General features: G+C 50.0%; 1 protein-coding gene across 2 annotated transcripts in view; it reads right to left on the reverse strand.

Moving 5' to 3' along the window:
* Positions 1-241: 241 nt before the first annotated feature.
* Positions 242-25,786, reverse strand: part of SSBP3 (single stranded DNA binding protein 3) — a 54,081-nt gene continuing 28,536 nt past the window's right edge. Inside the window, exons 5-18 of one of the 2 annotated variants that reach the window (XM_064719607.1) lie at positions 17,289-17,378; positions 9,469-9,549; positions 8,623-8,682; positions 6,704-6,770; positions 6,520-6,596; positions 3,652-3,716; positions 3,504-3,552; positions 3,285-3,320; positions 3,055-3,109; positions 2,570-2,640; positions 1,794-1,872; positions 1,565-1,593; positions 1,286-1,387; positions 242-728 (exon numbers count right to left, since the gene is read on the reverse strand). In XM_064719607.1, coding sequence (XP_064575677.1) covers positions 699-728; positions 1,286-1,387; positions 1,565-1,593; positions 1,794-1,872; positions 2,570-2,640; positions 3,055-3,109; positions 3,285-3,320; positions 3,504-3,552; positions 3,652-3,716; positions 6,520-6,596; positions 6,704-6,770; positions 8,623-8,682; positions 9,469-9,549; positions 17,289-17,378 — 891 coding nt within the window. In that variant the 3' untranslated portion in view covers positions 242-698. The remainder of the gene's footprint in view (positions 729-1,285; positions 1,388-1,564; positions 1,594-1,793; positions 1,873-2,569; positions 2,641-3,054; positions 3,110-3,284; positions 3,321-3,503; positions 3,553-3,651; positions 3,717-6,519; positions 6,597-6,703; positions 6,771-8,622; positions 8,683-9,468; positions 9,550-17,288; positions 17,379-25,786) is intronic. The other variant, XM_064719608.1, reaches the window with a different exon arrangement.

Below are 25,786 nucleotides of genomic sequence, written 5' to 3' on the forward strand. Positions count from 1 at the left end.
AAGATCACGATTCATTGGAGGATGTGATCCTGGAAGGGGTCACCTGTTATATTAACAAGTTTATAACGAGGTGCTGGAGTCTCTTCCCCAAAGCAGATCTTGTTAACTGGAGGAGGAAGCGTTGTGCTGCAAACGAACCAAAAAAAAAATAACCCCAAAAAATACACGGGAAAAAAAAAACCCAAAACCAAAAGGAAAAAAAAAGAAAAAAAAAAGAAAAACAGGCCTTCTGAACGAAAACCACCATTGTAAACTGTCCAGTTTATTTAAAAAAATGACTACAACAGAGACAACATGATTTCATATCTAGACTAGCTTCCTGGTGTCGCACGGCACAAACATACAACAGGTTCGGTTTCTGTCTTTATTTAAAAGAACAAAGCAAAGAGATCGGAGTTGGGTGCTAGAGGCTTCCGTTTGTTTCCAAAAAGAAGTGTCATGTACATATATAAACCCTTCTGCACAAAGAAGGGTCTTGTCATGTCTTGAAATATTTTAAGTTTTGTCCTTCATGTTTTATGGAATAAAAAGTTCAGCCTTTTTATTGCATGAAACTAAACCTGGGGTTTTGGCCCCCGCCACGCGTGTCCCTGCCCATACACCTAGCTTCTTCTTCTTCTTCTTCTTGCATAATTCGTTGAGATCCTCCGAACGGCAGCTGACTCTCTTGATCCTGGAGAGGAGGAGGGGGAGGGAAATCACACACTCATCGTCATGCTGGGGGAATACTGCAAGAGAGACAGAGCCACGGTGAGAAACCAGGCGGGTCACAGCCCCGGACAGCCAAGGGAGGGATGCAAAAGGAGGCTGGTGACAACTACACAGCAACCTAATTGGAGCTAATAAACCAGGAAGAGAGGATATGCTGGAGACTCCAATTTATCAGGGCCCTAATCTGAGCTGTAACTTGCTTTTCCGGGAAGAAAATCAGCAGAACAGTATGGGGCGAGATGCAATTGGAAACAAATAATTAACATGCACATGTGTATATGCTGCTAATAGAGGGAGAACAGGAGGCATGTCTGCAGCCACCCACGGAGCCTCCAATGGGCCAGGCCAGCAGAGCCACCTCTGTGCCAGCTCCTCTCCACCTGTGCACCCCATCCCACCACAGACCCCAAAATTCCCCCCACTGCCTCATCTCCCCCTGCCCACCCTTCTGTCCGGCAGCAGCTCCCACACGGCACAACCCAAGCCCAAAAGGCCCCCACTGTGCCAAGCCCACCCATCCCAGTGCTGGGACACCTGGGGACTGTCCCCCATCCCCAGGCACTCACTCACTCACATTGTCATTTTGGAAGGAATGGAGAAAGTTGCCTCCCAGCTCCCCGTCGTCTCTTGGAGTGCCCGGGGGATTGCTAATGCCACTTATGTTGTTTGGAGAATTCTGTGGGAGATGGAGAGGAGGTGGTGAGCAGGTCCCCACAACCCCCCGAAACGCCACAGGGGCAGGACAATGCTGTGGTCACATTCCCTGTGCCCCATCCATCAGGGTCACAGCAGCACCCCAGTGCCGAGGGAAGGGCAGAGCCCACACACCCGCCCTGCAACCAACCCCACTTACTTTTGGAAGTCCATCTATGTCTCCTGACCCTGCAGAGAGGGGAGAGAAAGGAGAAGAGCCTTACTGGGCCTGCAGCCACAGCCCTGTGCCCCCCACAGCCCCGCTGCCTTCCACCCAAAGGCTCTGCTCTGAGCACGGGTGCCAGCTGGGCGCTGAGCCCAGGATGGGAACAGGCACACAGGACACTGCCAGGGTCCCCAGGGGATGGATGGAGGACACCAAGGCTCACCTAATGATCCGTTCATGTGATGGGGCTCCATCCCGCCCATGCCGCCCATGGGGCCGTCAGAGCCGGGGCCCATTGGGAACTGCGCAAGGAAAAGGGGACAAACCCAAAATCAGCCACAAAACAACCCCAAGCAGCTGCCACGGTGGCCCCTGGGGACTGTCCCTGCCCCAGCCATCCCTCTGGAGCAGGGCAAGGAGGGAGGTACTGCAGAATCACTGAATTGCTGAGGCTGCAAAAGTCCTTTGAGATCACCAAGTCCAACAGTCAACTCAGCACCCACTACACCACACCCTGAACTGCCAGAGCCACACATTTCCAGGGACGGTGACTCCACCACTGCCCTGGGCAGCACTTTCCAATGCTTGGCAACCCCTTCAATGACAAAAAGTTTCTAATATCAAATCTACACATTCCCTGGCACAACATGGGGCTTTATCACCCTCCCAGGCTGTGGGGCTTACTGTCCTCTGGGTTCACCTATAAAATTTGGACCCAGAGCTGCAGCACAGCATTCCAACCAGAATTCCACAGGATTTAAGGTTGTCCATATCCCACAAAACCCAGCACCTTGGCCAGAGCAGCAGGACTGCTGCTCTCTTAATAAGCATAAAAAATTAACAAAGTCGCCCAAGAGTTAATCGCTTTTTGATGGTTTGTTTTATTTCTGTTTTGTAACAAATGGCTGAAATCAATTAAACTGCTTTACTCTCAACTGATGAAGTTAATTATGATTTGTTATGGTATCTGATATGTAAATTATTAGAAAGCAGACTTACATTCGATCGACTGCCTGCGGGCGGTACTGGATTAATCATTGTGTAGATGTTGTCACTTGAATTTGTTGAATCTGTGGAACAGTGAAGCCCAGTAAGTCGGGTGATTAATTCATTTCTTAATTAAAACAAACTCATGCCACTTGAACTCATTCTTTTGTATTTTATCACCCAAAATTCCCTCTAACTACCACCATTTTCTGGTTAATTTGTATTTAATGAAGATCCACAAAGTTTTTAATCACAGAAATTCAACTGTGAAAAAGAATTCAACTCCTGGCTGGGAAGGGGAGGGTGGTAATTCCTCACCTTCCTGAGCCCTCCAGCATCCAAATCCACAGGGGGATGTAGGAACATCTCCAAATGCAATCCCAAAGTCAAGAAGCCCATGCTACTCACTTCCCAGAAAGCCAAAAGCCACAAAAATTGCTCATTACCAACAGGGCAGGGATGGCCCTGGACAGAGAGGGGTCTCAGAGGGCTCATACCTGCAGGGCTGGGCATGATGGGTGTCCCTGGAGGGCCACCGCCGCCGGGGGGACCCTGTGGAAACAAAGCTGGGGTCAGATGTGCAAACATGAGCACTGCCCACCTTTCCATGTCTTCAAACACCTTCCCCAACCCCAACCCCAGCCCAGCCACCTCCCATGGCACTGACTCCCCCCAGACCACATGAACTCCTGACGACAGGACAGACAGCAGGGGCAGGAGGACTCACCACGTATGTACCAGGCGATGAAGAAGAGTATGGGATCTGTAGGGACAAGAGGGACAGTTCAGCCATGGGTTGCACCCCATCAGGGCACAGCCTGGCCAGGATGGGAGTCCCAGCAGCCTAAGCAAGAGGCTGGGGAACCTCTCCTCTCGTTAGCAGGGCTCAGCTAATGGGGAATGATCCCATTTGCAGGACATTTCCCAACCAGCCCAAGATACTCACTGAGTTAGCACTGCTGGGGTTCGGCCACGGTCTGCCGGCGCCCGGCCCCCTGGGGACAAAATTAAACAAGGGAAAAAATAAACCTTGTGCTTTTCTGCAGACACTCCCGAGCCCGTGGTGAAACCTCCCAGAGTGGGGATTGCCTTACATGTTAATTCCAGGCATGCCAGGACCTAGGGAGTTGGGTGGAGGTCTCATGCCGCTGCCGTAGTTCTGCAACGATAACCAAGGGTCAGTCCACCGTAACGGGCAGGACACCAGAGACAAGAGAAAGGGGGGAAAAAAGCCAATAAACAAACAAAAAAACAAGCGGGTCTGTGTGCAAAAATGAGCTTTAAAAAAAAAATTAATGACGATGAACATAAGAGGCAATTGTGTTTATAAAAAAACCCCAGGCAGCTGAATATGGATGGGAGCCAGGCTGAGCCCCAAAGTTCCCCCTCCCTGCTCTCTGTGGAGGAAAAACATCCCCCTCCCAGCTCTGTGCACAGCCCCCAGCGCCAGCAACAGCCTTTTGGATTTTTCCCTTTGTGCAGGAGAAAACAGGGGCAGGAGGAGGAGAAAAGGCACCACTCGGAAGGTTCCTGCTGCAGTGTAAGGATGAGGAAAGGCTGCATGAGCTCCCCATGAGATGGAGCACTGCTTGCTCCCTGGATGACTGATGGAGTAGGGAACACCAAGCCAGGCTTGTTGTTTTTCTGTTGCTCCCCAGCTCTCTGCTCCATCCCCTGGAGCGGGTGAGGGCAGGCAGCCCCCTGGGCCCCCTCTCCTGCCTTATTCCTCCCTGGCTTAGCCTCCAGCTGGGACTGGGAGCCTCAGATCTGCATCCCTCATCTCCTAAAACCAGCTCCAGTACAAAGCCAAGCCCAAGGCAGTGGAGGAAGAGGAATCCCCCGAATGCTGCGCTCCATTTGGTCTGTGCTGTGCTCCGTGTGCCCTCCAGGCGACGTGCAGCCAGATTTAGGTCGCGTTGCCACTCTTCCCCTCCCACCTCCCTTCTCTTCTGTAATGCATCTTTTTGGACTGTGTTTCTGCCATTTAAAGAAAAAACTGCTACAGCAGGAGGAGGGATGGCTGGCCACTTCCTACACCACAGCCCCTTGGAGTGCCTCAAACTTGATTTTAAGTACAATACTTAGTATTGTCATTTTTTACCTGGGTTTACCAGTGCACGGTGCACTGCTGAGGGCATCACCAAAGTTTGTTTTGAAGAGGCAAAAAAGGGTTTTCCCCAAACAAATTACCAGTAAGTCCCTAATTGATAGAAATTTCAGCCATTTACACTGAATAGCAGCATCAAGCCCCTTGTTTAAAAAAAAAAAACCAAAAAAACGGGCTCAGCGTTTTTAATTGGGGCTGAAAGGCTGGAAAATGAAGCCAGCTGAAAGATACTCAGGGAGGGTGAGGAGGGAACGCAGCTGTGCTGGGAGACCTGGGCAAGGCACCACCAAAACCCAGAGAGCTACAAACCCTCTTCATATTGGTGCTGGCAAACCCTCTCCTGGCTTGTGCAGAGCTACAAATGGGATTTCTAAAGGGAAAAAGGCAGCGGCAATCAGCTGAAAGGGATGATTCATCACTGCTGTGTAATAAGGAGCTGCTGTCAGGACTCCAGGATGTCCTGGCTGGATGTTCTGAAGCCCTCTGGAATGGTCTGAGAAGGATTTAGGAAGGTCCCAATGCAAAGCTTAAAGGAAAACAAGCCCAGGGCACACAAGGTGCGAGGGGCTGCGGGGTCTGGGTCGGTATTTTTGGTGTCTGCCTGCGAAGGCGCCGATTCCTGGATGGCTGCAGGCAGGCAGCGCCTGCGGGTGCCAGATTGGGAAGCCCAGCGCTTCTCCAGGGAAAGGCTGCCTCTCAAAAAACCTCTCCCTAATGTACATACACAGGGAACGGTGGAGTCAAAAATAAAGCTCTGAACATTTCACAACTCCTGCCGGCTCCCGGAGCCGCCGCCATCCCACGCGGCGCTCAGCGCGCGCTCCGCGCTTCCAAGTTTCGCGGCGAGCTCTGCAAGTGGGAAGCAGCCTCCCCCGGGCAAGCCGCCGCCGCTCGCCTTGGCGCAGGCCACGCTTGCAAATGCCTTTGTTTTTTTTTTCCCTTTTGGGTGTAATCCTCCAGGAAAGGAGGATTTCAAGCACAGCAGCAGCGCTTTGGGAGGGCTTGCCTGTGAAACGATGCTCGCGCAGGTTTTTTGTCCCCTGCCCGAGGATGGATTCCCATTCAGGTGCCCGTGGACGTGGCTGAGCACCCCCGAGCAGCATCCTCAGGTTGGTGCTAAAGACATGACACAACTCCCTCTTTACACAACATTCACTTATCTCAACAGTCTCCAGGGGAAAAACAAAACAAAACTTCAGCGCGCCCGCTCCTCTCCTGACAGACTCTGATCCTCGCGCTACAAACTCCACGTAGGCGACGATGCAGAGAGGATAAACCTCCAACCAAAATATGGTAATCTGGTTTTGAAGTCTCGTAGAAGGAACAAACAGGAGTGAGTCAACAACAAGCCACTCCATGAAGTGAATCAACGGAACGACAGCATATATTAACCCAGATCTGCTTAATTTCAAGTTTACTCCCCTTTCCTGAAATACGGAGCTCAAGCAGGCAGCAAGAAGGGCAGGTGGAGGGGAACCTCGCAGGGGAAAGCCTTATTCCCTTTGCTAAAGGGATCTTTGCCATTTCTTTTTATTTATTAATTTCAAATGCAAGCCTCCCTCCCTTTTCCTGCAGTTAGGGTTTTAACTGTTTCCCAGGCAGGCAGTGTAATGCACTCAAAGGCTGCTCCAGCTCGGAGCTAAGTGCCATCCCCTCTGACAGAAGGGCAGGAGGGAGGCTCTAATACCCTTAATGAGCTCTGAAGACCTCACTCCTGTTGAAAGGAGGGATTTCCAGATGCAAGGCTAATGTAAAACACATTAACACTAATGGGGGGACAGGGTGTGGGGGGGAACTCCGAGCCCCAGGAGGTTGTTCCCATGGTTTGTGGGATGTGCTCTGGCTCCGGGCTTACCTGCGGACCGGGACCCATGGGGCCCATCCCTCGCGGAGGATTCATCCTTTGCATGGGGCCGCCCATGTTGGGGTGCCCTGGTGGGAGGAAAGCAGGGGTGTTACACGGCACCACAGCCACTCTGGGTCCTGAATTAACAGCTAATTAAGAGCATCGGCGCTTCACCCTGCTCTGCTGGGTTTACCTTGCTGTCGCGTGGGATCCATCGAATTGGGCAGCAATGGCTGTGTACCGGGAACAGCACCCGGGGGCTGTGAAAGCAAGGGAGCAAGGTTAAAAAAATAATTCCTGCATCCCCCTGTACCCTGCTGCATCCCACATTACACTGCTACAACCTCCAGGTCTTTGCCTCCCTCATCCTTCTGCAAACCATCTCGAAACCCCAAACAAGGTGTTTCCCCCTCCCCTCATGCCAAATACTGCTGTATTTAGGAAAGCAGGGGAAAACCCAGGCTGAGCAGGACAGAGGTGTCAAATCCAGCAGGGAAAGGTGACCAACAGCATGGCACCCTGCTGACACACAGCACCAGGGCCAAGCCAGGCAGTGATTCACTGGCTGTGGCGGGGAGATGCTCCATGTGTAGCAGAGCAAGGCCTCCCCAAACTCACGTTCTACTCAGGCAATGCTGCTATTTAAGCTTCAAAGGCTACTCCAAACAGATAAAGGGGAAGAAAAATGCAGATATTGTCTGCCTGAGGGAAGCAAGCTGTAAACAGCTTTGCTATGCTGGATGCCAACATTGAGGATCCCCGTGCTGGAGCACAGCACAGGCCCTGGGTGCACACGGCTGTGCTGAGGCACAATCAGCCCAATCCCAAGTTTTTTGCAGGCTGGAAGCTGGCAGCAGGAGGAAGATAAACCAGGAGGGTTGCAGAGGTGGATATTTACACTTCTGCTGTCTGACCTTCCTGCCTGCCTATTTATTCCTCTTGTCCCTAAGGATGTGACCATAACCTCGCTGAGCTTTGCCTAGGTACAAACATGTGTTCGTTATGTGGTGTTTGGGGTAAAAAAATTAAATCTTTCTAATTAACTTTACCCACTCCTGGATGCTTGATCCTGCTGTGGGAACAACCTCCTCAAACCAGTCCCCCCTGCCTCTCCTGCCTGCCCAGCTCACTGTGCTCACCAGCAGCAGAGCCTGGGATGAGCCAAGAACCACTGCAGGATGGGGTCCTGTTAAAACTGACCCATGAGGAGGTGCAGTGAATTAATACCTCATTAGATCATCCATCACTGCCCTGGGTGGAAGGTTCTTCCAGCCATGGGGGTCCTCCATTAGTCCCTTCTGGGTTTTTCTCAGCTACATCTCAGCATCAGTTAGCAAATTCTAAAGATTCAAGTCTCAAATCCAGCAAGCACAAACCCAGAGCAAGCTGGCACATCCTACTTCCTGACTATCCTGCTCTTACTGCTAATTAGACCTACAGAAGAATCATGCTGATAGCCAAAAAAAAACCAAGCTCCCATGATAATTTTTGAACAGACACCTTTGCTGCTCAGAGGAATTACAGGTTTCCTTTAATTTCCCTTTAGTGACAAATTTGGTCATTATTCTATGGATCTGCATGGCATCATTGGCAAGGAGAGGAATTCCTTAACCAAAGGCCACGCATGCGCCCAGGCAGGGCGTGGGGTGGAAGCCTCCATCCACAAGTCCAGAAACAAACTGCCCTTGTATAAGCTGGGATAAGAGGATAAACCCAACCCAAAAAATTCAGCAGTGACCTGCCCTGCGTGACCCCGCCGCTGATCTAAACACTCGCTCAGCCCAGCAGCAGGATTATCTCCATCACTTTAATTTTCTGCGATTGCAGGGAAAATCCAGCCGGGCAGCGAGCATGCAGCATGGCACAGCCCTGCTGGGGACACCATGGCTGGAAAGCAGCACATTCCCCCTGGATAGGCCCAAACCTCACAATAAAATTAAACCATCACTGTTAAGTGACACCTGATGGTCCGGCACTAGGAAAAAGGAGGGTGACCAAGGAGGTGATGCTTGCCACCCAAACCCAAGGAGCATCTGCAGGACACCTGGCCCTCATCCCCCTTCCCAAATAACAGCTACCCCTGGGAAATCCAGAATCCTGGGAGTGCAGTACCTGGTTGCCCATCCTGATGGGGGGCCGGGGACCTCCGGCGTAGCGCGGCGACATGAACGGCTGTGGGGACACAAAAGGGGGTCAGGGCTGAGCCCTGGGGAGGCAGCACGCTCCCCACACACGCTGGTTAGCCTGTACAAACTGCTTTTGGTTTTTTATTTTATTTTTTAATTTAATTTTCTTTTTTATGGAGACATCCTTTTTAAAAAAGTGGCGTTTCAAAAGGGAAAAAAAAAAAGAGAAAGGTGTCTGGAGTCTGTTTTTTAGACATTTTTCTCTGTAGGTTTATTGTTTGAGAGCGTGTTTGACATTGGCAATACTAGGTGAGGCTGTTAAAATTAGTGCATGGGAAACCCTGAGTGTTAGATAATGTCCAAGTTTAAATATATAGAGATATATTAAAAAAAAAGTGGCAAATAAGCACATACAGACACGCACACACAAAAAAACCCAGTGCTAAATACTGAAAAAAAAAAAAAAAAGAAGAAAGGCTTAACGTTACTTCTTTTTACAACTGCTGCTACTAACAGAAGCTTAAAAATCCACATCAAGTTAAATTTCTCAGGCTACCTTGGGAAGGTAAAACAGTCTGATACCCATGATTGACTTCTCAGTCCATTGACAACTGCATATCCAAAAACCACCAAAAAAAAAAAAAAAGAGAGAAAGAAAAAAAAAAAAAAAAGAAAAAAAAAGGGAAAAAACCAACATTTTGCTTTGGAGCTGGGGTGCCTGGGGGGATGCTCCCCGGGGAGCGGGTACCCAGCATGCTTACAGAGGGAGAAAAAAGGAGTAAATCGAGCGCACGTCCCGGTTCACAGCCCTACCCATCACTAGTGTCTTTACCTGACTGTGGGGTCCCATCATGCTGTTAGGATTGTGGGGTGGAGGCTGTGCGTGTGGCGAGGGCTGTGACCCAGGCGGTCCCTGTGAGGTCAGACAGTAGAAGGAGGTTATAGATTAGCACATGAAAGCGCAGAAAGAGCTAAAAAAAGGATTCACGGGTGGACCTGTTCAGTCAGGGAGTCAGTTCTCCCGGTTTTAAGTAAATTTTTTATCCTATTTTTTTTTTAATTGAGTTTCTCTTCATTTGCAGCTGAACAATGAGTAATGATATATGCGAAAAAAAATATATATTCAAATCAGAACATCTGTCAAAATACAGTGGCCACATTGAGAGTAAACGGTCCAGTGGTTCAACCAAGTCTGCAATGATAAACACACAGGGAAACACTTTTCAGGGGCGTGCAATGAGGGAAAAAAATATGCAGGAGAGGACCAGAGAGGTTGGGGGGAAATAGAAAAACTACCCCCAAACAAACAAACAAACAAAAAAAAAAAAAAAAAAAAAGGAAAAAAAACTAAAAAAAAATTTAAAAATAAAAATGATTTTTTTCCTCTCACATCCCAAAGGTTGGAAACACCTCCGGGTTTGTGTTTTGACCGTGGTTCACTGGAGGTGCTGGAGTGAGCAGAGAGGATGAGGAGCACATCCCAGCTCACACCTGGGCAGCGTTTGGGTGGCACAGCCGGGGCTGCACCGCCACGCTGAAGGGATGCAACATCCTTCCTCGAGGTGCATTCCCTAAGGATGCCAGTGAAATGGCTTACGAGCAAAGAAAGGATGTCTGGGGGAAAAAAGGAGAGATTAGTTGGTGCAGGTTTAAGACTGCAATGCAGCAGTCGCTGACATTTTGGGCTTGAACGCCCACTTTAATTTTTTTTTTTTTTTAAATTTCCCTTAAAAGCACAAAATCAAAATTTGCTTGGAAAAACCGCGAGCTTGGTGCAAGAAATATACCGGTGCGTGTTAACGTGAGGAAAAAGGGAAAAAAAAAAGAAAAAAAAAAAAAGAAAAAAAAAAGTATTTTTTGAGTCCAAGGAGGTGTAATTGGTAGAGAAAGCAGAGGAGCTCTGTCAGTAGGTGATGGGAAGCGACGGCAGCTCCAGGACCGGCGCCGGAGCAGATGTTCTCTACCTGCCTCGTTACTAATTTCAACAAGTGTTCGCCTTCTAGCTGCTGCCAGCAATGGCATGGTTTGTTACCATGAGCAATTTTCTTAATTAACAGACATTAATTAGCCATTTAGCAATTTTGCAAGCATTTGTTTAGCAGCTTTCCTAAACATGAATACCACTGTGATAATGGTACTGATTAGAGGGTCCCCTAATTAACAGTACAGGGAAGGAAAATTGAAATCACATAAATTAAAAAGGGAGGGGAAGTTAATGAAGGCAGGACATATTTGCACCTGCAAATCTTTTGTACAGCGGAAACTTGAGTGCAATGTAAATAAAGTAAGAGGGTGGGTTTTTTCTTCTTCTTTTTTTTTTTTTTTAATTTTTTTTTAATTTGAATGGTTCAGTGGTGAGATGGAGCCAAGCAGATTTAAACCAACAGCCTCCTGCCAGCTTCTCTGCTCCAGCCGCTGCAATCCCACCACTTACACCACCATTTATCTTCCAGGTGCCAAAAGGAACCAGCCCCTGCCCTTAGTTCCTTGCCAGCCTCATCTGGACGAGGTCACAGCACCTCAAGACAACCCTCCCCACTGCCTTCTCCATCCATGTCCCACCAGAGAGGAGAAGACAAACCTCTGAGGTCCAACTGCAGCATCAACCTCCTTTAGCAGAAGTCCTCTCCAGGCATGGAAGTTGACTTATTTTTGCTTCTGAGCTGCTAACTCTGTCTGTGAATGCAAAGTGCAGCAGGGGCAGCAGACACCTCCCACCATCCCCCAGTAAGGTCTGGCCACCCCCAAAGCCCTTCCTACACATCTCAGCTGCAGGGTTTGGGGTAGGGGAGATCAGAAGAGGTGAATGAGTGATGAAACCAAGTGGAAGGCAAAAATCAGGGCTGGCAGAGGCCAAACCTCAAGCCCCATCAATTCAAGAGCCAGTGTCCTCCACAATGCCTGCCCTGTGCTGCAGGAGAGGGTCATTGCTGGCCAGGTACTGATGTCCTTCCCCCTGTATCCCACAGCAGGTGAAGGTGTGGGGTGAACAGGTACCAAACACACGGGGGACACAGCCACCTGAAGGCACCCTGCCTGGGCCTGAAGGTGATGCTTGGGGTCTGCATTTCGAGCTGGAGAGCAAACACTGTTTGACTATTGGAGAAAAAGCATCTGTGGGACACGGCAGCATTTCCACCAGAGAAAAATCCCCTGTGGCAGCTGGACTCAGAGAACATTCATTGTTTGTGCTGCTGAGTGCATTCTCTGGAGTGAGCTCCTGCCCCAACATCAAGGCTGCTCCCGGGATGCTCCAGGCTCGGTGCCGCAGCATCCCAGCCCCTGCATTATCCCATGTGGTACCGCTTCCAGAGGACACTTCTGGATAAGGTGACGCCCAGCTTGTGCAAACATTTTGGCAGGCAGGGAGGAGCTGAAAGCTGCTTTTTTATTTCTCCTTCTTCTCTTGCTTTTTTTGTGCAGCAGCATCCAAAATGTTCGCTCCAAGCTGCGGCCGCCGCGGCCCCCTCGGCAGGGCTGCCCTGCTCTGCCAGAAAGGCAGTCAGTCCCTCTGCACACTGTTATCTCCATAAATACTTGCAGATGTTTCAGGGCTGGGACCCGTGCAGGGCTGGGAACGCCTGCTGGAGTGGCTGGGTTTTTGCACGGGATTGCCTCGCTGCACAGGGAGCAGCAGATGATCCCCACGGATCACGGCGATTGGGACAAGTGTTTTGCAGAGACAACATGTGGGCTCCAACCAACAGAACATCCCTTTTTTCTTAAAAAAACGTGTGTTTAGCAGTTATTAACTACTCCTGTTGAAGGAGGAGGCTGAACACATGCTGTCCTGCTTCCTCCACATCCCTCCATCCATCCCTGCGGCACAGCTCCTTCTGACACACCATGCTGGGGGAACAGGACCTGTTCTGCAGCTGCTTCACTCTCATCTCCAGACCAGCACTGGAAATCCCATCATCTCTCAAGTTTTTCCTTTTCCCCCCAAAACTGGACACTCTTTGTGTGGGGTTATTCTTCATCTTCCTGTAGCTGCCTCAAAAAACCCCAAAAAAGAACCTCAACAGCTAAAATGGTGTTAGAGGAAACTGTTTCCAACAGCTGCCACTGCCCCAACCTCCTCTCTGCTTCATTTCTTTCTCCCCTCTCCACTCCAGGGACTTTAAAAGCCCAACCTGGCCCGCCGGACAGCCGAAGTTTGCTGCCACAGCTGCTTCCTACAGGGAGTTTCCAGGAGATCAGGTTATTTCCACTCTGTCTTTCATGAGCTCGACTCCTCAAACTTCTTGTAAAATATTAAAGATGGAAAATGGCACGAGCGATCATAGCTCTGTGTGTGTCAATTTATGTTTCCAGCGTAATTCACCACAAATGGATCATGTTTTATGGGCTACATACTTTCAGCTAATGGGGGAGTTTTGCTATTTAAAAACATTTTCAAGCACCTCTGGGGGTGGCAGAACAAGGCAGGATGGTACGAGAAGGCAAAGCATCACTGCCACGAGACACCGATGGTTTCGAGTTAGCAATAGGGAGGCATCTTGTGTTTAAAATACCTGCCCCTGCCTGCCAGTTTTGACGTTAGAAAACACTAAAATAAATTAGATGGGTATTAATTAAAGCCATGCCTGGGTTTATTGGAGAGGAGATTTATTTCTACTGAAGGAGAGAGATGTTTTGCAAGTTGACGAGGAAAAAAAAGAGAGCTATCTCTGAAGGAGGCTTTAGGAGAGATGCTCCAGTTGCCCTCAAAGAGACAGACCCCGGTTGACTTCCAGCATGTGCTGCTGGGTGAGGACCTTCCCGAGACAAGTGAGGCCAGGAGAGGTTAGACAAGGCAAGGCAAGGCAAAGCAAGGCAAGGCAAAGCACGGCGAGGTTAGGCAAGGCAAGGCAAGGCAGCAAGGCAAGGCGAGGCGAGGCGGGCCAAGCTCCCCCCGCAGACACAGAAAGGCAGCCGTGGGCAGGAGCTCTGCCTCGCCTGCAGCTGGGGCTCCCAACTGCACAAGCCTGGTTTTAAGGAATATGTTTAACACAAGCTCTTCAGGAAACAAACCCGTGTCAGCCAGAGCCAAGAACAGTCACCTCCATCTGGCTGGAGCACCCGAGAGAAAGTTGACTGCAAATCCCACCATATGCTCCAGACGCTCGGTACAAAAGCCTCGGGCATCCTACTAAACTTCCAGAAAAAAACTTTCTCTGATGCTTGCTTTTCCTTTCCTCCAGTTTGTAGGCTACCTTCCCTCAAACCCTGCCTGGTGCAGGCTGGTACCAAGTTCTATCCCGGGATTTTGGGAAGAGCAGCCTGGTTTTATGGAAGTGGCTGGCAGGAGCTGGCGGCACCCGATGAGCACTGGGAAATCCCACTGAGACATCAGGACAGCAGGGGGAAAATGGTGGCATCCAAGGAGGGAGCAGGACAACATGGACCCTTCCTATTGTCCCTGGCTTTACCATCCTCACCCCACAGGTGACCTCACCCAAAGGGGGGAAGTCTCCAGGACGTGGGGAGGAGAGCTGGGGAGGGCAGGGGATGTGTGGGGGGAGCCCCCCGGGCTCTGGAGCCCCCGTGCTCCCCAGCTCCCGAGGTCTGTCTGCATTAGGGGGCAGTGTGGGAACACGGAGCAGCCGGTGCTTTGTTTTGGTGCATCTCGGCGCCGAGCCGCTGATGCATAGCTAACGCAGCGCCGACATTGATTTATGGTCAACTTTCCATTTCATCAGCGCGGGGTACAGGCACTCTGCCTGGGGACAGCAGCCATGCCTGGGGGGGCTGCTGACTCGGCCCCCCCCCGGTTGTTTAGTGGTGTAAAGGTGTGGCATTAATTGCTTTCAATTTTTTGTTTTCCTTCCCGTACTTCCCTGGCATCCCCCCATCCCTCTTGCGAGGGATCTGCACCCCGGCATCAATCCAGCTTTCAAAACAAAAGCAGGAACGCCTCTGATGACCTTTAGGAGGATGAGCAGAGGGTTTGTTTGCTCATCTCAACGGGACAAAGAGAGAGATTTAAATAAAAGCATCTTCCCATGCTGGCCGTCAACCCAGCCAACCTTTTGTCCAGAGCGCAGCTGATGCTGTGCTGTTGGCTGGCACCATGAAATGCCCCAGCAACCCAGGAGTGCCATGGGCCTCTCCTCTCCCATCATTCTGGGAGATTCTGCAGGCTGCACTTCCCTTGGCCCCTGACCTGAAGGGCACTGCTGAGCCCCGGCACTGGGAAGGGAATCTCACTGCAAGGTAGTGGTTATGGATGGGGCTGCAGCCTGGAGATCTCCTTGATTCTCCCTTTCCTGGAGTACTCCTTCTCCTCCAAGCTCACTCACATGTGTTTGGGCTGCAGAGTCGCAGGAATGGTCCATATCAATGTTTTCCCTTTGCCTGTGGTGGACATCTTCACATGCAGGGCTGGGGGGGGTTCATGCATTGCAAAGTTTCTGCTACCTGAGCTTTGCTGGTGACTCATTCCTCAGCTCCCTGTGTGACTCCCCACCATGCCTGGACATGATCAGGCTCTCTAAATCCTCTCAAAAACTATCTGCCCACGCCATGCCTGCTACCCTTGGGGATATCCCTTGCAGGTCCCTGGTGCACAAGAGCAAGATGCTGAAAACCCCTGAGCCCTCTCCTGGCATGAGGATGGCACTGGCTGAGGTGGCACCACCTCCCTCACTCCCAGGGCTGGCATACAAAGGGTTGGGGAGAAGTCCTTTCTATCTTCTGTGACCTTTTTGTTTTGCCCTCTGAATTGAGGCACTTTAATCTCCTACAGATAGGAAATTACCCCCAAACTGTGACTGGCTCAATGCTGAGCCTCCAGCCCATCTCTGCAAGAGCTGCTCTCCAGCATCTCTGAAGCTGGAATGAGCCCCAGCACCCGCAATAAATCAGACAGCCTTTCATGGAGGCGATGTTCAGACTGTGTTAAAAGGTGGGATTTTTCTTCTGCTTTCCATCCCGAGGGCTGGGAGGAGAAACCAGATGTTGGAGGGCTTTCAGGAAAGGCAGGCTCTTGAGATGTCACATGTGAGCCATATGCACCAGCACCCTTCCTCTCTTCCCTCTAGCAGTGCTGGGGATGGGCAGCATAACCTGTCTTGGTGTTATTACATTGTCTGGGGTTTCAGGATCCACTTCTGCTTCTGAGCCATCCCCTACCCAAGTGGCTCCTGTGCCAGCTGCACGGGAGGCAGGGAGCTAAGATGGGCTGTTTGCTCCTGAATCAGACCCTCAGTGCAAAAGTGCTACAGGAGGGCAGAAAGGAAAGAAGGGGGGACAGCTTGGAGGCTGTCAACAGGAAGAGTCGAGACGGCAGCACGAACAGTAAAAGTCTGGAGAGATGTGACTCCTCTCCCTCACCATTCCCACTCTGGGAAAGCCAACCCATCCTCTCGACGCCTTGCCCTACATTCCTGCCAGCTTTGCAGCCCTCGCAGCTCGGCGTGAAGCAGAAGCCCCAGAGGACAGTCAGCTTCACCGCGGGGCGAGATCAGGACGTTTTGGAGAGACATTTGTTGGAAGCAGCAGCTTGGCACCGGGATTGCTGGCAGCAGCTCTGACCTGCGAGATCGCATCTCCGCCGTTGGCTTCACCCCCGGCCCCGAGCGCTGCTGCAAGGCTCGCCTGTTTTAGGGTTCCCCACCAGTATCAGATATTCTTACTTTGTCAGAAGCATGTTCAGGAAATGGGATCTCTCTTTCTCTCTCTCTCTCTCAAAAAAAAAAAAAAAGACAGGACCCTCCTTCCCCCTTCCCACACAAATGTAATCGCCGATATCGGGCTCAGATATCGCCACAATAAATCACAAGCTCCTTATCGAGCTCGCCTGTCTACTGCCCGAGAAGTTCTCCCATATACAAATCACAAGCCCAGATTAAAAAAAGCCCAGCTTGCCAAAACAAATATTCCTTTCAACTCTTATCCCATTTTTTACACGAACAAGTGTTTCATCCTCAAGCAGGAGGGTTTTAAAGCACCGAAAGCTTATGTTGCTGCAAACCAGTGCAGCTCACGCCGGGCAAAGAGATTCCTTGAGGAAAAACCCTCAAGGTTCAAGGTTTGAAAACTCCTTTTCTTTGTGCTTGTTGATATCCTGTCTGTCAGCACCACTCCAAACATGTTACCCCCTCCTCTGCCAGAGCTTGTTGTGGGATAAGGAAGGAGCGAGGGGACTTTGCTGGGTATTTGCTTACAAGGTGCCTCCACGGCATTCAGGGATTTGGCTGGAGCCCACTCCCGCCTGCAGCCGCAGCCAGGGTTTGTTAATGCATTCAGTGATTGCATTTGGAAAAAATCAAGTGGTTAACCAGAGGAGGGGGAAAAAGTTTCAGGAATCAAAATCCAGAATGTTTTCAATTACACACGTCTGTTAGGACTGGAGAACAAATACAATCCCAACCCAAACACAAACCAAGCAGCTTTGGAAAAAAAACATTGGTTGTAAATACACAGTAACCTCTTCGAGCAAGAAAGGAATTTGCTTTAAGGCCACAAAAGATAGAAAGCAAACGTGGAAGCACAGCAGAACACAAGTTATTCCTAGACAGGTCAGCTGTGCAGGCATGCTGCTTCCCTAGCATCCTCTTGGGGGAAAAAAAAAAACAACAAAACACAGGCAGGACAGCGCTGACACCCAGAGCAAAAGCAAACACGTGCGTGGTTGGAGGGGAGGGAGCAGCGGAAGGAGGCACAGCCTACCTGGAAGAACCCGGGCGGGATGGGGCCCCCGGGCATCCCGTCATTCGGGGGAATGTTTCCAAGCACGGGACTCGGGGCAGCAGCTGCGCTCTGCGGGGAACAAAACCAGGGCAAACATGGTCAGAGTTATGACAAAAGCACGTTAGAAATGCCACCTCTCCTGCCACATCCCACTGAGTCCATCTGCCTGGTGTCCCCGGAGCCCTGAGCAGGATGCTGGCAGCTGGAGGGACACCGGCCTCTGTGACTCACCCACCGAGGAGATGGCCACACAGAGCCTGGAGATGATTCTGGGGTTTGTTTATTCATTTACCCAGGCACCGAGTCTTGCTTATCTACCAAGTGTAATTTTAGGCAGAAGCTGATTGAAAGCTTTAAAATGCTTCTCCTCCCACCTCCCCACCATGCTCGCTGGTTTAGCCCCGTCCTTTGAAAATTACGCTTCCCTGACCTCACCAGCATGCCAAGGCTTTATTAATAATTTCCAAATTCATTGCATTCAACCTGTGGAGTCACATTCTCCCTCGTGCCTCCCTAGAATGAGCCACCAGCCCCAAAAAGGAGGGACAGGGACAGACATGGGGTACCTGGACAACCCACTCATTCCTCTCAGCATCCCTATTTGCATTTATTCACTTCTGGGAAAGCACCAGCATAATGGGAAGCTCCTGCTCTGAAGGAAAATATAAGAAAAAGATCTTTCTCTAAAAGTCACTGCTGGTGACACATCCCTGTGAGATCAGGAGCAGTACCTGTGCCATCCAAGTGCATCCCATTTTGCCCAACACCAAGTGACCCCATTCCAGTTACAGGGCAGTTACAAAGGCACCCCAGTGGCGTTAATTGGATTTGGACCACTGAACTACTCCCTCCACCAATTTTTATGAGGGATGTACCCACCTAAAACCATAGTGGAAAAACTTTCCACTGAGGAAATCCAATGAGGAGATAGGGTACATGTGAGCCTGCTCAGGCTTGGTTTCACCCAACAAACCCCCTGTCCCAACAGCAGTAGAGCCAACCCCGGCTCTGATGTAGCAACAACCACAAGATGTGAGCAAAGGGGAAGCCAGGCTGTCAGGGCAGCCTGCAAAATTAAGGATTATCACTAAGGACTAAGGATTGCCAAAATGGGATCCCCATGTTTGGTCGGCAATCCTGCTATTCCTGACCAGAAAGCCTTGCAGAGGCAGGGGAGCACCAGACTAATCATTGCCTGGTGCCTTCCCAGGGCATCCTTCGTGCCCCTCACCATCCTCTCCAGCAGGAGTTGGCGTGCAGGATGTGGGATGAAGGCCAGGACCACGCCAGATGAGGGGTTGGTTTTCCTACCCCAGCATCTCAGAGCTGCAAGTGTCACAGACAACAGTGGAGGCTGATTCCCCAGTAAGAGCCTCCCTTCATGAAATAACCAATTCCCCCTGAGGCTACAGGGTCCTGTACCCCCAGGAACACCCCACGCCACGCTCCCTCCCCTGCCCCTGAACAAGGCATCCTGAACAGCCTTCCCCCCACCAGCAGCAAAGGCCAGATCTGAGTGTTTTTACAGTTAATAAAAAAAAAAAAAAGTCCTGGCAGGAAAAATAAGCCTGCCCATTCCAGGCTCTTTTTATACATCAGACGGCAGCAAAAATAGATGGGAGAGGGAGTGAACCCACTTCTCCCCCTCCCTCCATCCCCCCAAGTGGGTCAGCTATAAAAGTAAAACCAAATCTTAATCCAAGGCCATGAACATATTGCAGTTTCTCTGCAAAGCAGATGACGGTTCTTAATGCAAAAATATATAAGACTGAGCCCCAAACTGCAGCGAGCCCATTTGGAATTTCCTTTATTAAACCCTCTATCACGCAAAACGCTTCTCTCCCAAGGCGGCAAGCGCTGCAATAAAGCTGCCAAGGTGATATTTTATGGTTTCAAGAGATTTCCAGCACACTATAATCCTTTGCTTGGGGAATCTCCCAAAGCGAAATGGATCCCAAAGTGGTGGGAAGTGAGGAGGAACATGGATTTGGGGATCTGGGGGGAAAAGGACGCTGCTCTTCTCCTCCCCTCTGCAACAGGGAGCAGAGGGAGAAGGGCAGAGGAGCCAAAGAAAACCTTGAAGCAAATGCCCATTTTTCCACAAAACCACAGAGTATTTTTCCGTGTTAAACACCCTGAAACCTCACCTATGCCTTCGCGGCGTAAACGGGGATTTAAAGTTCCTCGCACATGTGGCGCTTGGCAGAACTTGGTAATTAAAAACCCGCAAGTACCCTGAGCATATTGTAGGATGAGAGCCAAATTGGTCAGCCCTTGATGAATGATTTACAAGGCTGCGAAGTGACATTTTATTTCTTTTTTTATTCCCCTCCCCATCACCGCTGCTAAGGTAAACACTGAGGCACCTTTAGCCCTGGTGAAGCGATGGGAGCGCAGCTGTGGCTGGAGCAGCTCTGTAAAACACTTGGGCATGCCAGAAATGAAAGAAAAAAAGGCAAAAAAAGACAGCAGGAACAACTTTTCCAAACCTTAAGGGTGAGCACCCAAACCCTAAGGGTCAGTGCACAAACCCAAGGGCTTTCCAGCACCCATTTCCAGGGCTTTTTTGGCCACACAGCTCCTCCCACATGGTTTATTTTCAACATTTTGTTCCAGAATCTCTTTTTAGGGACTCTTGGTTGCAGTTTGCTTTCCAAAGCTCTTTCCTTAGGTGAACATCTAAAACCCACCGAACCTCCCTGGTGAAGGTACAGACAATGAGCAGTTGCCATGGAAGCTGGCAGAAAATGGGCATGGAACTGCTGTGCCACCACATCCAAGCTGGAACTGAACTAGATGCACATCAGCCACACAAAGGTCACCATTGGCACGTGACACCCTGAATTTCCTTCCACTGAAACACACGGAAACCACTGCCAGAAATGAGCCAGGACTTCTCTGGCAATGCTGGCACGCCAGCTTATTTGCCTTTTGTAAGATGGCAAATTTTCCCCATGTTGGAAATCAATATATATATGCATTCCTGGGGCGCACATGCATAGCTATATACACAAACACACATATGTATTTTTAATTCCCTGCCACACACGTCGGTATTTTTCCCTCTTTTTTTTGGTGGAAGCCAGTGGAATGATGACAATCTGGATCACCGTGTTTCGCTTCCAAAGCGAAGCTCTCAGTTAACACACCGGCCTGGTACGCCAGCAGATGCCGTCTAAGCCTTTAAATCGCACACTAATTGCACTAATTGAGCTAACAGTCTCTGTTTCGTCTCCCTACCCTGAGTCAACCAGCATCTTCTGGTACTGCTGTAGAGATCCAAGCTGTTGACTGTAGTGTTATTTTGTCAGCCATTAAACGATTCATCAGAGTCATTAATTGATTTATTACCGCTGCCTGCGAGTATAGCTTTGCAAATAAAGAAGGATGGAGGTCAGGAGGCAATGGAAATCGGACAAAACAGCACAGCCAGGAGCTGGGCACTTGAATTATCGATAGGAGCCCACTTGCACAGGACCACTGGCATCAGGTTATGGAAAACAGGGAAAAAAAAGAGAAGATGTGCTGTCTGGCTGTGCTACAAAGCTGGTTAGGGTCTTCAGCTACAATCTACGCAGGATGTAAAAGGGCTATTAAAACCATCTTGTTTTCTTAACCTAATCCTCCAGGAGAAACCAGGTTATTCAGCTGTATTAACTGAGCTGAAGAGCAGCAGGCAAGAAGCAGCGGCGTGGCTGCCCCACAGCCGCTGGCGCATCCCCACCACACTGATGTCACCCCAATCTGCTTTCCCAGGCCGGGAGCACGGCTCACCTCCGCTGTCCCCCAGCCCTGGGAGGAGCTGCGGTCCAGTGCTTTTATTTATTTACTTTCTTTACAGCAGGGCTGAGGTCTGTGCTGGGCGGGAGGGTTTGCAGCGCGCAGGGTGCGGCGAGCCGTTTCCTGCCCCCCGCCCTGCGCACTAGGCCTCAGCGCGGCCGGGAGGCACCAACGAGGGCCCGGCGGGCTTTGGGGGCTCAGTTATGAAACCAGAGCAGGTGGGGTGAAATCACCCTCACTGCCAGAACGTGTCTGCCCCCAGCTCCTAGGTAACTGGGTAATAAAAGGCAGCACCCTACGAGAGGGGGTCTGGGAAGCCAAGGAGCTTTCTGGATGTGTTGTCCAAGGGATTCTCCCTCCTCATCTCCCCCAATTTATGAACCTTGAAGAGCAGCCTGAAGGTGGGCTAAGGCACTGCACCCCTTCCTGCAAGACTCTCAGTGTCACCATTATGACAGCCAAGCCCCAGCTCACCACCACCCAAACCTGCCATGCTTCACCAACACCAGCAGTGGTTCCTATGAACCATCTATGAAAAACAGGTTCCAAATGGTGGTAGTAACTCTGCCATTGAATGCAAACTGGTGTCCCCACCACACACTCCAGGCGAGCAGCTTGCCCCAGCATCCCATGCTGGCTTTCATCAAACACTTACTTTTAATAAAAATAACATGCCCAGAGTGGTGCAAGGGAGAAGAAAGGATGCTCCACTTGTGAGAAGCACCACCAACACTGGCTGCTTGTCCAGGCACTGCCCACATCAACCCAGCAGTGAGATGGGGAAAGCAAAAGTATCTTCATGGCACAGACCTAAAACCAAACTAAGGATAGCTGGGTATTTCCTTTTTGAGCTCTAGCTGTTTTTGCCCTCTCTCCTCCCCAGAAGAGTGGACCAGAGGATTTTGGCTGCATCTCACACCTTGCAGCCACTGTGGGAGCAGCACAAGGCTTGAGGGCAGCTGCCTCTGGTAGGAGCACGCGGGGGTGCTCAGGCCATGTTGGTGATCTGGTATCTATCTGTCTCCTTTGATTTTATTTTTTTGCCTAGAGCACAGGCTTTGGAGCCTAAAGAAGAAACCAGCGTGCGGGTCAGGACTTAAGCAGGCTGCGTAAACAGGTAATACGGAATTTAATTGGACTCCAGTTAAGCCTTTTCATCTCGTTAAAGCTGCCTTCATCTTATATAGCCAGGTTTTAAATTTAATAATAGAACCCTCCCACACCTCAGAGTAACCCGATTAACGCCAGGGAGGACGACACGCCGCCCGCTTCCTCTGGACCCAACCCTCAGATCCTGTCCCCATCAGTCCCCTCCACAGGGACTGTGTTCTATCAACGTGCACCAAAATAAATACAACACCAGCCTGCTGCAGGTTCTGAGAGTGAGACTGCCAGCCCACGTGCCAGCAGCGGGCACCCACTGTGGCACCCACCTCAACACCGTGGTGCCTGCAGAGCCTCTCAGGTGGGCTCAGCATTTTTGGGACACACCAGTTAGGGTATGCCAGAGTCCATCCTGCTTTCTCCACCTGGCTGGATGCTCCAGAAGACAAAACAAACCAGCTTTGGTTTATTTTAGGGTAAGAGAATGCTGGGTTGAAGTTTTGTGTATTCCCAAGATATTAAAAAAAACCCAAAACAGATTAAATGGGGCTCATAGCAGTATCACCAAACCACCCAAAAGCCATCGCTGTGCTCCCATAGGACACCACGCTGTGCACACAAGTTCAGCTTAATTATACTTCTACAACAGCACAAGCTTTTTGTGCTTATTTTAAATCTATCACCTGTGAGCTGCCTGGCACACAAAGCTCCAGCACACACCCTGGTCAGCAGCAGCCACGCTCGGCAACTTTTCCCCTCTCCTTTATGGAGAAAGAAACAACCCCAGCCCCATATTTTCCTTGAGCCTTAAAAAAAACCCCCAACCATTAAAATAAAAAGGCACAACAGTTGAATGGTGTTTCAAGCTAATACGGGGTTTTTTTGTTGGTTTTCTTTTCCCCCTCCCTTGTAAAGGATAATCTGAGACAGCAGCTCCGGCCACGAAACAATAGGATTTTAATCTCTTAAGTCGGCGTCCCCCTTATCCCCGGGAAGGAAACCCCTTCAGTCATTTACAAGTTTGTAAATAAGGCTCTTGGTAGCATCTCGCGGACATCTGCTCCGCCAGCCCGCCAGCGTTCCTGCTAACATTTACAAACATCCTTCCACAAACACCCAGCGCGCTCTGCTGAGCTGGCTTTCTCTAAATATATCCCAAGGAAATAACTTGGCAGGGCTGCAAAAATTTCACAGCGACCGAATTAAAGGGGGGGTGGAGAGCAGGGGAGGGGGGATAAGCTCGGGAGGCGTAAAACAGAATAAATGCAATTAGGTTTTGCACACGCGTGTGCACGGGGAGGTTTACAAAGGGAAACTTGTGGGAAGTGAGGCTGGGCTTGCTGGAAGTGCTTCTCCTGACTCAGGAAGGGCTTTGCAACACTTCAGGGCTTCACACCATGTGGATGGGTGTACAGATTCACCCCAATCCTGGTATTTAGGGATGCTTTGCCATGGAGTGGGCCCTATCCCTGGCCTGGAGTGAAGCTAATGGTCCCACTGCCAGCATCTTCCCTGCACAAGATCCAAGTCCAGCTACACCTCAGAACCAGTGTATGAGAACCAGTGTATGGGCCCTCCCCACTGCCAAACAGCTTAAATGGGTCCCATGCAATTAGCACCCTGGAAAATGCTGTAAATACACAGGTATTAATTACTATCAATTCTCCTCTAATAATTCCAGCAACAGACAGGCCAGGCTCTTTTCCAGCAATCAATACCATCCATTTCAGGGTCTACCTGCCAAAAAAGTTATATAAAATAATTATATAAAATTTTCATTAGATAATGCAATTGCTTAGGACTATTAATCTACTGCTCATCTATCAGTGTGGGAAGCTCAGCTCTGTGAGGGACACCCAGCAGCTCCTTGCACCAACAACCTGCATTCCCTTCTTCACTCAGTGGTTCCACCCAAAGGTGCTCCTGATGTACCCACACAAGATTTTATGGAAAGCTCACAGATTAATTTCAGATTTTAAAAAACATCACAATCCTTAAAACCAAAAGGGAAGTATTCCCAGCAAGTACAGCTGCCAGGAGAGGTAATTTCCTGGAGTTTGCTACAAAGTTGTGATGGTTTGAAGTTCCACAGTTCTTCACTCCCAGTGATGTCCCTTGCTCCATGCTGCAGTTTCTGAGGTGTGACTATGTGGGATTGCACGGCTGGATGCTCAGTGCCATGTGCACCAGCTCACCCTCCATCCTTCCCTTAAGCATCACAGCTAAAATCAAGTCCTTTCTGTTACCAGCCTTTAAAAAGGCTGGATTAAGGAAAATACTGCCTACCCTCTCAAAAACTAGTAATGATGTGGTGATGAGGTGCAGGGGAGGCTGCTGGTGTTGGCAGCTGGACTTCTGCTTCCCAGTGCCTGCTGCTCTCTGCTCCTCTGCCTTCCTCCAGATTGAAACTGCCACGTGCATTTTGGAAGGGGTTGTAAGAAAAGCTAGATTTAAATTGGTAATCCAATTCAAGAAGGGAAAATAATAATAACTCGTGACTTTAGAAAAATGCCACACCACTGCACCACGTGCATTTGAAGAAAACTAGTTTTAACTTGTCCAAAGGATTTACTGACAACTAACGAGGATATTGCCAATCCCAGTGGCAAAACATCCCAAAGGCATCCAGAGCCTGGCAGCAATTTCCCCATTAAAGATGGGTGCAGAATACAAATATATTTTTCAATTTTTTTTTTTTAGTTTTTGCCACCTTGTGTTTCAGCCAGTTGATCTCATAATTTGCTCTTTGCAATCAAAAATGACACAAAACAAGCTGTGAGTTTGCATGGGGAGTCAGTGATGTCTGGTAACTAAACCTCATCCGAATCCAGGGAAGAGGGTGAGACCCCCTTTCCCTTCAACTGCCTTTGCAGTGCAGCAGGAAACACCGTGACCTCCCAGGAAAAACATCCTTTTCCATTGTCTGGGCAGCTGGATGCTGTGGGATGGAGCACTGACACCCCAGCACAGCATCCAGCACTTCCCACCCCCAATCCAACCACAGAAGACCAGGCCCTGGCTTCACCCCACGGGAAAACATCCCAGTTTTCTCCATCCTCTCCCGCCGCAGGGAAAGAGAGGAGAGAATTAATGCAAATACTCCCATTCTTGTCGTGCACTTGAATGCCAAAATATCCCATTTGCTTAAGCCTATTTTACTGCGAGCAGCTGCCCCGGCATTATTCCCCGACACCAAAGGCAAAAGGGCAAAAAGAAGTTGGTCTGGAGCAGGTGAACACCATCTGCCTGTCCCTGACAAGGAGCTCGTGGCCACCATCTTCGTTTGCTCACACAAAGCCAGCCTGAGCCCTGCAAGAGGTGACGGCGGCGCTGCCCCAGCAGTGCCGAAACCTTTCGTGGGTTCTGTGCACCCACGGAGGCAGCCAAGCATCCAGCCCCGCTCACACTGGCCCCTGATGGATTTGCCTGCTGATCTGTGAAGTTTTACCACAGCCAGCCCTTAAAAAAAGAAATAATTTTAAAAACAAGAAAAAAAAAAAAGGAAAAAAATTCCTTTCCCTAACAAAGCGGCAGGTTAACAAAAAAGAAATCAGTGTTGGCTCTGTTGATGTTTGATGGTGCGTTATGGTGCC

Source organism: Zonotrichia leucophrys, chromosome 8 (genome assembly GCF_028769735.1).
Source record: "Zonotrichia leucophrys gambelii isolate GWCS_2022_RI chromosome 8, RI_Zleu_2.0, whole genome shotgun sequence".
NCBI classification, from domain to species: Eukaryota; Metazoa; Chordata; class Aves; order Passeriformes; family Passerellidae; genus Zonotrichia; species Zonotrichia leucophrys.